The following is a 12,154-nucleotide window of genomic DNA, read 5'->3' as shown; positions in this document are numbered from 1 at the left end:
ATAAATAGCAGTCTATATTATGTACTGTACCAGATTTCTACTGCAACTCTACAAACACTAATCAAGTTACCCATCTCATCACCACGTTCCCTCTCTGTTTATGGTTATGATGTAAAAAATAAGAGCTTGGGGCATGAAACTGAGCTTTGACAATGAAAAATTGTTTATACACAGGGCACAGCCTTACACAGCATTATCTCATTATTTTCTGTGAATTATGCTTCTCAAAGAAAGGTTACAAATGACACCCAGATAAAAGAGTACTGGTTTTCATCCAAACCAAATTAACACAGGCACATGAAAAATATATAAAGGTATAGGATCCATTATCTGGAAAGCAGATGTACTTTGAAGACAAGTGTACAACTATTTTATGATGGGGTTTTCACCACCCAGCATAGCAGCATACTTTATCGCAGTAAGCATGAAATTGGCCATGAGAAAAACATGATTCACAATTCGATTGGAAGTACTAAGAATTTTCGATGCACAAAAAACAGTGCTTTTCTATTCACTGCTAAGGTCTCACATTGAAAAGCAACGGATGTATGGTAACCTTCAATTTATTTTTATTCCGGTTTATTTTCTCCATAGATTAACTGTTTTTACTCATTGAATGCATAAGAGCTAATGCAATAGGGCTGTTCTTTTGCTGTGACAGAGGATGGTCACAAAGAGTATCAAGTCTCATTCACCACTTCAGAAGTACAAACTCTATTATGCTAAATGATGTCTTCTGAAGATTTATTAGGAACCGGCTTAAATAGATTACCTATAAACAAAAGGGCTCCACTGCACATAAACAACAGCACAAAAGGTTGAATGATATATACAAAAATACGTGAAATACCCAATGCAGTTGAGTGGAGTATTAATGTTTAAAGGCTTGCAAGGAATTATACATCCAGATTTGAACTGTAAGGTGATGGGCAGAGGAAATTACAAATGTAGGAACTTGTTTATGAGTAAACACTATGGAATCAAACACTATGGAATCCAAATGGATATTTTATTATGTAATCTGGTGAAACAAAATTGCACTGTGATACACAACGCAGAGATTTGTTGCATAGCAAGACATTCAAACAGCCTCAACTACTTCTCATTGAAAAATATTAAATCTATGGGGCTTTTAGCATGTTCTGCCCACTGACCAAGGGCAAGGCAGTGTTTGCGGAACTCCATTATTTATGTAAGTAGGGTGAGCCAATCCTATCACCCCTCAGCTGGGGGACGTATTCCAAGAACTGCTTAAGAGGGTCAATTTGTGCACCACTAATCTAAATCGTTGCTTGGACCATGTTGCTTTGCTATATCTGTTATTAGTGACTCTTCCTTGCTGCAACTACTTGAGTGTAGGACACCCCAATGCTTAGCGCCCAGAGATGTCTCCAAGATTTGCACCCCAATAATTACATACAATGCTTCACGGAGGTTATGATTTCTTCTGCGTACACGATTCCAGCAAAAGCAAAACTACAGCAGTGTCTTTGATCTGTCCATTTATGTTAATGTGACTGATTGCTTTGCATTCTGTGCTTCTGAAGATTTTTTTCTAGCAATGGGGGAAAACACCTTATATCTTAGGGGAAAAATAATTTTGAAAAAAAAAGCTGGCTCTTACTAATGACAAGCAGTGAATAGATGCCAGGTACACGCTACAAAGTCAATTGTGCATAAAAATGTAATTGTAGACAAAGGAAAGGTATGACGTGAGTGATTTATACATGGGGGAGAGAGAAAGCTCACTCGCATTAGTAATCCATGCTCATTTTTGTACGACACAATTATATATGATGTTCAATGTATACTCAATAAGAACAAAATGGTCCATGCTTGCCCTGTATTTATTTCATCCCTGGAGAACAAACCTCCCTTCGGAAGAGGGATGGGCAACCTGCACAACCTCAGATGTTTTTACGCTACAACTCCCAGCGCCACATGACAGACTGCAGCTGGGAGTTGTAAGGACACCTGGAGGCTGCAGGTTGTCTGTCTAGTCCAAACACAGCTGGGGGAAGCTTTCTGAGCTTCTCTCATTTTACTCTTGGGTGTCAAAGAATTTCCCAATACATATTAATTGTCACAGGAAAAAGGGGAAAATCTTAAAATCACTAAATATTTCAGTTTGTAAATACCCTGAGCTAAAAGCAGGTCTCTGTCAGAAAATGGATACACTGTATATTTCTGAAGCCATCCAACTGCCTGTCCTACCCTTCCAGACTGTATGGCACTTTGCATTTCAATCATGCAACAAATGGCCCTTGTAATCACATTAACTCTTTACTTTTCTATTAGTATGCAACGCTGCACATGCTACCACTTTTCCTTTTTTTTTCTAATAACATTAACAAGCATTAGGAATGTGAAGAGACAAGGCTCACCAATGCACAAGCCTTGGCACTGAGGAACATCTATTCAATTTGTATTTCATTAGCATTTGCTACTTCACAGAGATCCCCTTAATTTTGTTACAGATTGCTTTATCCTTTACATTCACAATAAAAGCACACACGGGAGAGTTCAAATGAATCCACATGGGGGCAACAATTGCTGAAGGCATCAATGTGACATCTCCTAATACACGTCGGTGCCTCAGCTGTGTGTACCTTTTCTCCAAAGCGCAGGCAACATGTCACACCATACACAAACCTCCACACAATCAGAGAATTTTCCATTCACAACAGCATCCCCAACAACAACCACAGGAAATTATAACACTGTTAATCGGTTCTCCATATAAGATAGCAATATATGTGTATAAGATATATGTTGAAAGCCCAACCCATGTACATTTATGGGAAATAACCCAACCCAAACCTGTTGCATATGCATAGGTGCATATGGAACAATCTGTGATCCAATTCAATATATATATATATATATATATATATATATATATATATATATATATATATATATATATATATATATATATATATACATACAGTATATATCAGCCATCAGTCTAAAATAAACTGCTGTGCATTCCAATCTCCATTTACAAAAAAACATTACATCACAAGCAATTTGCATGAATAGAGAACTTTAGGGCATTTATTTGTCCCCCCTGCTCACAGATCAAACTTACCCTTTGTAGCAATAATAATGAGAAGGCAGCAGTACATGTAGTGATAGTTAGAGTAGCCATTGTAGTGGTGGTAGCTGCATAAAAGTCCTGGATACCTCCTTCTTCCAGCCATGATGAGCATGTGCTACTATAGCCCCAGTGCTAGGAGAACGGGTCACGAATACAGCCAAATATCCTCTAGATAATTTTAGTCCAGCCTCAATCCTTTGCCTTCTGCTGTTTCATGGACTGATAAAAGAAGCAGGGTAAAAGTTGTAAATACGGGACAGCTCAGCTCATAATGCAGCTACTACTTTACGCGTCCAACGCAAAATAATATGGGCTCCGCGTGGGCTTGATAAGAAATAGGCTGTAATCTAATTGGTGTTAAGCGAATCCCCCGAAGGTTCCTGTTGAGGCTGCATGACAGCAGCAGCTGAAGGCAGTAGCAGAGGCTACAAAAGGCAATAAAAGCCAAAGCAGAGGCAGGCTGCGCTGCTCCTCATACACATGTATAGCTCCAGGGAGTCCTTACAGAAGGAGAATGTTATGTATCCATACAATGCTAGGAATATTTGCCAGATAAAAGTTTTGTTACAGATAATATCGCTTTTTATATGGCTCCGTATAGAGCCCCCAAGGAGAGTGTATGCAGGCTAGTGTGAATAACAGAGAGGAGCTTAGTTCCCAGAGCACGTCTTCTGTAACGTCCGCGGTGCAACCAAAAAAACACCCAGAATGGCTTCTCCGCCTGGATACGAATCCAAACACCAGGGTCCCGATCAGTCAGACGCACGCATCACTAGCATCCCCACAGGGAGTTGGAGTCGCACATAAAAACTTTGGCTGCTAAAAGCGGAGAGTGGAGAATCGCTGCCAGCTGGGCGCTCAAACTGGGCTGCAAGAATCGCCTTAGCACTTAGTCAGGTGACAGTTGTGCCCAAAGACGTCTTGGTGCGCACAGGCAGCCTGTTGGACTTGTTCAGGGGAATAAAGGAGAGGGGGAGCCGAAGCGTTGTCCTTGACCGAGAGATGCTGATTCTGTCTGCTCAATGACTTGGACTCGGGCTTGCAGTCAGTCAAGCAGCCTGGCTCACGTGGGCTGCAAAGGAAAGGAGAGGGAGGGAGTCGGGGGCGCGCGTGCCTTGCTTGGGGATCTTTCTGCGCTCTAGGCGCCTCTGTTTTCCATGATCCTATGAGGCTGCAGCAGGTGGTCGCAAGGTATTGAGCCCCCTGGTCCGACGACTATTCGGTTTCAAGCGCCACAGCGTGTAAGAGCAAGTGAAGCAGCTGGAGCCAGATGCAGCAGCACGTATTAGCCTGAAGTTGTGTGCTGTCCGCCTACTGCAGAAGGCTTAGATGAGCTTCTGGCACTAGCAGCAACCCTTTGTCTGTCTCATAACAGTCTGGCTACCCCATCAACCAAGGGCTTTTCTCCTTAACCCACGAGGGGGTGGGGCGGGTTCTACCTGCATCCCTGCAACTTCTCTCCATCTACATCCAACATAGAGAATCTGCCCAGAATTTGGGTTGATGGGCAGATGAAAGAGGCAGGGTTCTGGCAAATGCCAGAGGGGCTGCTATAAGGTGCAATAGAAAGTCAGTATTTAGTGGGCTGGTGGGGGCTGTTTGGGCCTCTATGTGGGCTGATTGGGCCTCTGTGTACTTGCCATGGCCTATTTTAATTCTCAGTCCAAACCTGGTGGTGTTGGTATGATCTGGTCTGTAGCCAGCACTATATTTTACCCTGTGAGGAGTAGCAGTAGCACCAAGACCATTCTCAAGGGATGTTGCAAAGGTGCTGTGAGAAGTTCCTTTGCAGGAAGAGAACATTGGGATAGTCCTGTAATAAGTAAAATATATATTTAGTAAACTATATTGCTAGGGATCAGGGTATGCATCTTTGTTTGACTTTAAAGTTGTTAATAAATATAATTGCAATTATAAGCATTTGGATCCCTCCTCTAATTTGCCTTACTGCATTTGCAGCATTGTAGTATGTCAACCTCCAAACATCCAAAGGTCACAATCGTCAGTATCTAGGTCAACTCTTATCACAAAGGTTACATTAATCTGATTGGCTATAAAATACAGTCATTATGAGGTTGTATTACAGTACATTAGAAAGTTATATTTTCTTTAATTATAATAAAAAGAAAACCATTTTTGGGTAGACATCCCCTTTAACAATATCTGGAGAGCTGACCTTATGCATAGTTTTAACTGAGGATTTCACACACTTCATAGTGGAATAGAGATCTACAGATAGACCGGCAACCACAAACACACAATTAAAATGTTTACCTGCACCTTTAGACCCAGTACCCGACCTAACCTGCAAAGGCTTTATCCACAAACCAACCACCTGCCTGCTGGACACTATAAAACCAAAAGTGACATCATCATGCAGTGGAATTGACATCATACACTGAAGTGATGTTATCCATGCAAAGGGGACTCTGTGAGTACTCCTGAAATGTTCAGCAGCTAAGTGAAAGGTCTGCATGAGTCCCATGACATTCGTGGATAAAATGTCTATTTTATAAATAATTATTATATATTATTATTAATTATAGAATTATTTAACCAAGGTGGCATCTCAAAATAGAATACTAGTTGCTTCTAAAGAAAAAAATTGGCAATTTGGACATAAATAAAAATCTGACTCTCCCAGTAACTCTGTCGGCTGCCGATAATATCTCTGCATGTATTGCCGATCTGACGATTTTCAGTGGGAGTCTATCACCAGCTTTGGAAAAGTGGAACGATTTGAACAACTGGATCTTTACAACTATGGTCAGCTTAAGGGGGGGTAACTTGCAGCACTGGCAAATGGTGGCAAACATAGGGGAGGAAAAGAGGTTTGCAGAGTAACCTCCGGCAGAAGCCTGTGTAGTGGGGGGGTAGGGTGGGGTGGAGAAGGGGCAGTGGAGGCTAATGAGGGAGGCTAGTGAGGGAGATAGGTCTGTGACAATCAAAAGGGGGACGGAAGGGCAGGGGGGCTGGTCCACAGCTGGTCCAAACCAACAGATTTGCCATTTTGGGTGAAGCTGCTGGAAGGATAGCTATAAACTGACATGAAGCAGGCTGACTGTTGAAGCTCCCTGGGAGGCAATGTCTCTGATATGGATGGAGGGGGGAGTGCAAGGAAGGAAAGGCAAGTATTAGTTTAAGGGGATTCAACTATTAGAAAGGTGGCTAGGGTAATCTATTGAAGGACCTTTCATGCCAAATGGTCTGCTGCTACCCTGTTGCTAGGGCTCGGCAGGTGTTGGAACGAGTGTACAGATTATTGGGTGGGGCTGGGGGAGACCCAGTGGTCTTGGTACACATAGGTACCAACAACAAAGTTAGAGGAGGTGGTGAATAGAAAAGGCAGCTAGTTTGGGGAAAGTAATGATAATGTGGGATTTTTTCACCCAGATATTGACTAGAGCAACAGTACTGCCAGGTTAGTTAATGGGAACAAGTTTATAAACTTGTTGCATGACAATTTTATGGCACAGGTTGTTGAGGAGCCAACCAGAAAAAATGCTATTCTGGATCTAGTGATCTCTAATGGCCAAGAACGTATAACAAATGTACAAGTGATTGAACCCTTGGGCAATTGTGACCCTAATGTGATCTTATTTAATGTCTGGTGCAAAGAAACTAATATACACTGGGGCAATAAAAACCCTGAATTTCAGAAAAGCTCATTTTAGCACCTTAAGGGCTCTGTATAGGGTCCACTTTTATTTAACTTGTTCATTAATGATTAGGGGAGGGGAATGTATGTAATGCATTAGTGTTTGCAGATGACACAAAACTATGCATCCCAATTAATTCCATCCACAATATGACATCCTTACAGAAGAATCTTGACAAACTGGCAATCTGGGAGTCTATGTGGCAAATGCGATTCAATGTTGATAAATGTAAAGTCATGCACCTGGGATGTAAAAATATGCAAGCCACTTATACCCTTAATGGGACTGAACTAGGCAAATCCATAATGTAAAAGGACATTGGAGTCTTTGTAGATAATAAACTTGGCTGTAGCAGCATCAAAGGTGAACAAGGTCCTGAACTGTATTAAAAGGGGCATAGATTCGTGGGAGGAGGTGGTTATTCTTCCACTTTACACAGCGCTGGTAAGGCCCCATCTAGAATATTCCTTACAATTTTGATTTCCAGTGCTCAAACACAACATTATTGAATTATAATATGCTTTAATTATGTTTGTAGCATAAATGTTTGTATCCTGATGAAGGGAGGGTTAATCCCCCCTGAAACGTTGATGCACAGGTGGTCACAATAAAAGGGGTAACCTGCAACTTATATAATGTTTGTGCGATTCTCTTAATATTCTCTAAGATCTGATCGTCTAGAGTGATCTGCACCATCGAGGCAGGAATACCATAGAAGGTGAGAGGTGCGGCTTTATCTACATACAGAACTAAGTGTGTTTTGCCCTCTGCCTCCTTTAAGCAACATTGCCGGAACTAGGGGTAGGCAGAAGAGGCAGCTGCTCAGGGCGCAAAGATTGGGGGTGCTGGGCAGGTACCTCTAATGCCTACCCCTAGACCGGACTCACTTTTCACTAGGCTTTTGTGACCATCGACCCACTCATGCATGCCTGAATGACACTACTGTGCATGTGTGCTTAAACGGGGGAAGGGGGCGAGTTGGTCAGCTTGGCTGCCTAGGGCGCCTGGCCGGCCTGGCCCGCTTCTGATCAGCAACTAGGCTGACCTGATAAGGAACTGAAGCCTGCCTTTGCTTTTGTGACTGCATGTGATTGGCTTTTGGCTTTGGTTGGCTATTCCCCTCCTACTATCCTTCTGACAGGGACTGCTAGGACATGCCCAATCCTAAATTGAAAATGTAGTAAATCTAAAGGGAGCTAAAATAATGGGATGATTATAATTTTTGAGCCCAGAGTGAAACCAGCACAATATATTATTCATTAGTGCCTAAAAGATTAGGAGGATTATTACTTATCCTAAATGTCTCCCTTTTTTAAATTAAAGCCGAATGTGCTTCAAATGTAAAAAGTGAAAGTGCAAACACAAACACAGTGCAGCAACCAAAAGACTGCCAGGAAGCAGATTAAAGGCATATAAGTGGTTGGGGAAAACAAAAAACCCTCTGACAAGGCCAATTTTAAATGTACTCTTGAGGGGGGGGATTCAGGGCGAGAAAGAGCCAAATGGCTGCACATCTTCCTCCTACATCAGGACATAGCCTGGAGGTTTATAAGTGCTAAAAAAAAAAAAAAAAAGTGCAGGGTTAAATTTTTTAAATATAAGCTTTATCCCACAGAAAGCTGCACACCTGTAAATGGAATACTAATGGGGTTTTAATATGCACACTTAAGGAAAAAATTAACTACTACATGGAAATACTGCATGACCTCAGTCATTAACATTTTAAAAAACTTTAACCTCCATACTGCTGCTTTTTACATCCAAAACATCCTGACCTGTGATACTGCAATTTCATCTAGATATCATTTGTTTTTGTTTTTTTATTGGCCTTTCCTCATTTTGGGGGAGAAATTGTAGATGAATGGTAAGATCAGTGGGTGGGGTCTTAGCACAAGCAACAATTTCTGTTCACTACAATGCAAGTATTTATCCAGATACAAGATAGGTGGAGAGGAAGGAAATTCTCTGCAGAAGCCTGACATTTCCTCCCAGGAGCTTGAAGGGTATTGGGGTGATCCCTGCTGGATTTGACTTTTCCTTCTGGAAACTGTGGGGTGGAGGCCTAAACCATAAGGACAAGACTGCCGTGCAGATAATGGTCTTTTAGGGAGGAACTAGTTGAACAAGTGTCATTTTCCACAGCTTGTGTTTGTAGGGAGGGGCACAGGAATATGTTTGTAGGCAGCCTCTCAGCAAGGTCCAATGCATTTACTACCATGGTAACTTTGTGATTTATTTATAATTACTAGGTGATTTTTTCTCTGGCTAAGTGCAATATTTCTATGCAGTAATTATAGATGCATTGTGGCATCTGTATATATATATATATATATATATATATATATATATATATATATATATATATATATATATATATATATACCCTGTACAGTAATACTATAATGCAACAAGGAATTATATTCCAGTGCTCTAAAATTGTCTGTTGTGTTGCAGATTTTCTGTGCAGAGTGGGCTTGGATCTAAGGAATAGCTGATGCGATGGCTTGTTATTCATCACTCAGCAAAGCTATTTAAGAAGGATCAATGCTAAATTACATTTGAAAATTCATATGAGCAAATTCATTCCACTTCCATCATTCATTTTCATTACAGTGAAAATGTAAATGGTCTCAAACCGTTTCTCGGTTTTCATCATTAACAAGTGAGAGTAAAGCTTCAGCTCCTAATACGCTGGTTGTGCTTGAGTTTCAGTGGAATGTGGAAATCTACTCTCTAATTGGTTTCGTTGAGATCCTCTGGAGGGAGATAGCACCAACATCTTAGAATATTCCATTACTGGATGTGTTATCACTAAATCGTTATTGAAAATCTGTTGCTCTTGAGGCTCCTTTGGTGACAGCTAACGCCTGATATCCTGAGCCAGTTAGATATTTGGCACACAGTCTTGTACTCAGCTGCAAGCAGACCATTTTTTTCATAGGGACTGTATATATAGACATAGTTGCCAGGTTGGCATAAGGTGGTTTAATCAGTCAAATTCTGAGCATTTATGTCCACCTTTAGTCTAATGGATTATTGATCGCTCTCACCACACTGCTGAACTGCATCTATTTCTTGGCATCAGGAATAGCCATATCATAAATGGCTTTAATTCACCTGGTTTACAAACAGAAGGAGAGATCTTCTTCTAGACATTTGGCCTGGATGGTTTACCCATTCCTGACATTAAAATACATAATTATCACACTTTTATCATTAAAATATATGTGTTTTGTGATGTAAAATCAGTCAAATCAAGTTTGCTATGTCTGCCTAATATATATTTACTTCACTGCTGTATCTACCGTATAGGCATTCAAGGGCTCATGCTCAAGGCAGCAGCTTATGGAGTGGTCCTTGGGTGCCTATATGGTATGGAAAAAACTCACCATTCCACATCTGGATACTTGCTGCTAAATCTGCCAGCTGGGCTGAGGGGCTGGTACCATGTTCACCACTTAGATTGTAGGCTCTACTGGACAGGGACCTCCTTCTTTAGAACTTGATCTTTAATGGAACTATATTATTTTTTGTATTTATTATTGCAATGACAACTGTTTCTTCTATCAAATTACTGCCCAGCTGTACAGCTACAAATATACTTACAAATACAATGAATGCAATTCAGCAGGACCAGGCACATGCGGCAATTGTCAGGAAAGCAGGTGGGATAAAGTCTGTTGTCTAGGGCAGCACAGACCTTAAATACATCTCTAAACCCCCTGTATTTATTATACTTATTGTGCCCAGTTAATGGTGTAGATTCTCTAAAATATTGATGCTCTCTGTAATCCTGTTGCTGCTGTAGCTGAAGGCAATACGAAGAGGTTATAGACCTAGCAAAAGGAGTCAGGTTACATATAAAAAAAAGGTAAATGGCAAGAAGAAATGACAATTTTTGACAAAGACAAGACATTAGGGGTTACTTTCAAAAGTCCAAGAAACAAAATCTAGAGCACAAAGAGGCAGCCATTTGTGTTCCCTTGCCAAATTGCCTTCCCCAATCTGCCCTTCATAAATACAGCCAGCAAACAAGCGGATCTCTCCCCAATATGCCCATCTTGAAGTAGGTGATATCGGACTGATCCGATCATGGCGCAGTGATTGGATCATAATGAAGGGTTGGGGGTCGGATCGCAGGACCGCTTCAACGAACAGATGCGGCTGTGATACGACGGGATTTTTAGTCCTGTCTGGTTGACATCTGCACGATTTTCGGCCAGATATCGATCGGGGAAGCCCATCGGAGGGCCGAGATCTGTCTGCAACTTTTATGGGCCCGTGTATGGCCAGATTTATACACTGCAGCCAGTACTGTATTTAGGTGGGAGGCTCAGGTATTTGCAGGCCAATCACGCTTGCAGGGCGTGATGCAAAAATGCAAAATACATGGTGGTTTCTGCCAGTTTTCTGCACATTGCACCATGCCCTGCACACAGTAAACAACCCCCTTAAAGTGGTTGTTCACTTTCCAAACACTTTTTCCAGTTCAGATGTTTTCAGATTGTTCACCATAAAAAATATTTTTTTCAAACACTTTTCATCTTTTCTTTTTTTACCATTATCCCAAAATTTAAGTTCATGTTTCTTTGGTTTCAGTCTGGCAGCTCAGTGATCCAGGAACATTCTGAACTGGTTCAATTTGCTACATTTAGTTGATACATTTCTCAGCAGTATCTGTGGAATATTAGCAACTATTGTATCAAGTCTAACAGCAGCCTGCCTTTAAAGGGCACCTGTTGGGTAAAAATGTTACCCCCAACCAAAGGTGCGGGCTAATAGAGCCCCCATTCCGAATAGGGGATAACAGTAGTTTTTTTTAAAAAAAAAATGCCCTAGGCTACCCGCACCGGGAGGGAGCTCCCGGTGCGAGCAACCATGTCCGGTCACTCACATGCAAGTGACCAGACATGGCTGCTTTTTTTTCCAAACAGTTGCCCCATGTCTCAAATTTTACACTTCAGTTTAAGAAAAACAGTCACAAATAGAAAATAGAAAGTAATTGGAAAAAAGTCTTTATTTTTGGTGAACAACCTAAAACCAACTGAACTGAAAAAATTGTTTGACGGTGAACAACTGCTTTAAAGGGGAGCTGTATCAACACAAAACTTTAATTTTAAATTTTTCAGACGACAATTATAGAGTGAAATGTATCATCTGTCCCAGGTATTTAGTACAAGCCAAGGTTTATGAAAGTTCACATGGATTTATCCTTATTATAAACCACAATTAACACAAATGCATAAATACCAACATCATCAAAATAGATTTACTTTACCTGTTACTAAGTCAGCACTGTACTATTACTAAATCAGTCATGAGTGAGGGAAGGGATTTTTTCAAACTCCTCATTTGATGGTTCTTATTTAAATAGAGAGAAGAAAACAGAGGGAAA

At 41.0% G+C, this 12,154-nt stretch overlaps 1 protein-coding gene across 1 annotated transcript in view; it reads right to left on the bottom strand.

Moving 5' to 3' along the window:
- tmem132e.L (transmembrane protein 132E L homeolog) overlaps nt 1–4,528 on the bottom strand; it is a 240,048-nt gene extending 235,520 nt beyond the window's left edge. Inside the window, exon 1 of the mRNA XM_041582251.1 lies at nt 3,092–4,528. Coding sequence (XP_041438185.1) covers nt 3,092–3,212 — 121 coding nt within the window. The 5' untranslated portion in view covers nt 3,213–4,528. The remainder of the gene's footprint in view (nt 1–3,091) is intronic.
- Between the last annotated feature and the right edge of the window lie 7,626 nt (nt 4,529–12,154).

Source organism: Xenopus laevis, chromosome 2L (assembly GCF_017654675.1).
Source record: "Xenopus laevis strain J_2021 chromosome 2L, Xenopus_laevis_v10.1, whole genome shotgun sequence".
Classification (NCBI taxonomy): domain Eukaryota; kingdom Metazoa; phylum Chordata; class Amphibia; order Anura; family Pipidae; genus Xenopus; species Xenopus laevis.
This window is presented reverse-complemented; position numbering and strand designations above follow the sequence as displayed.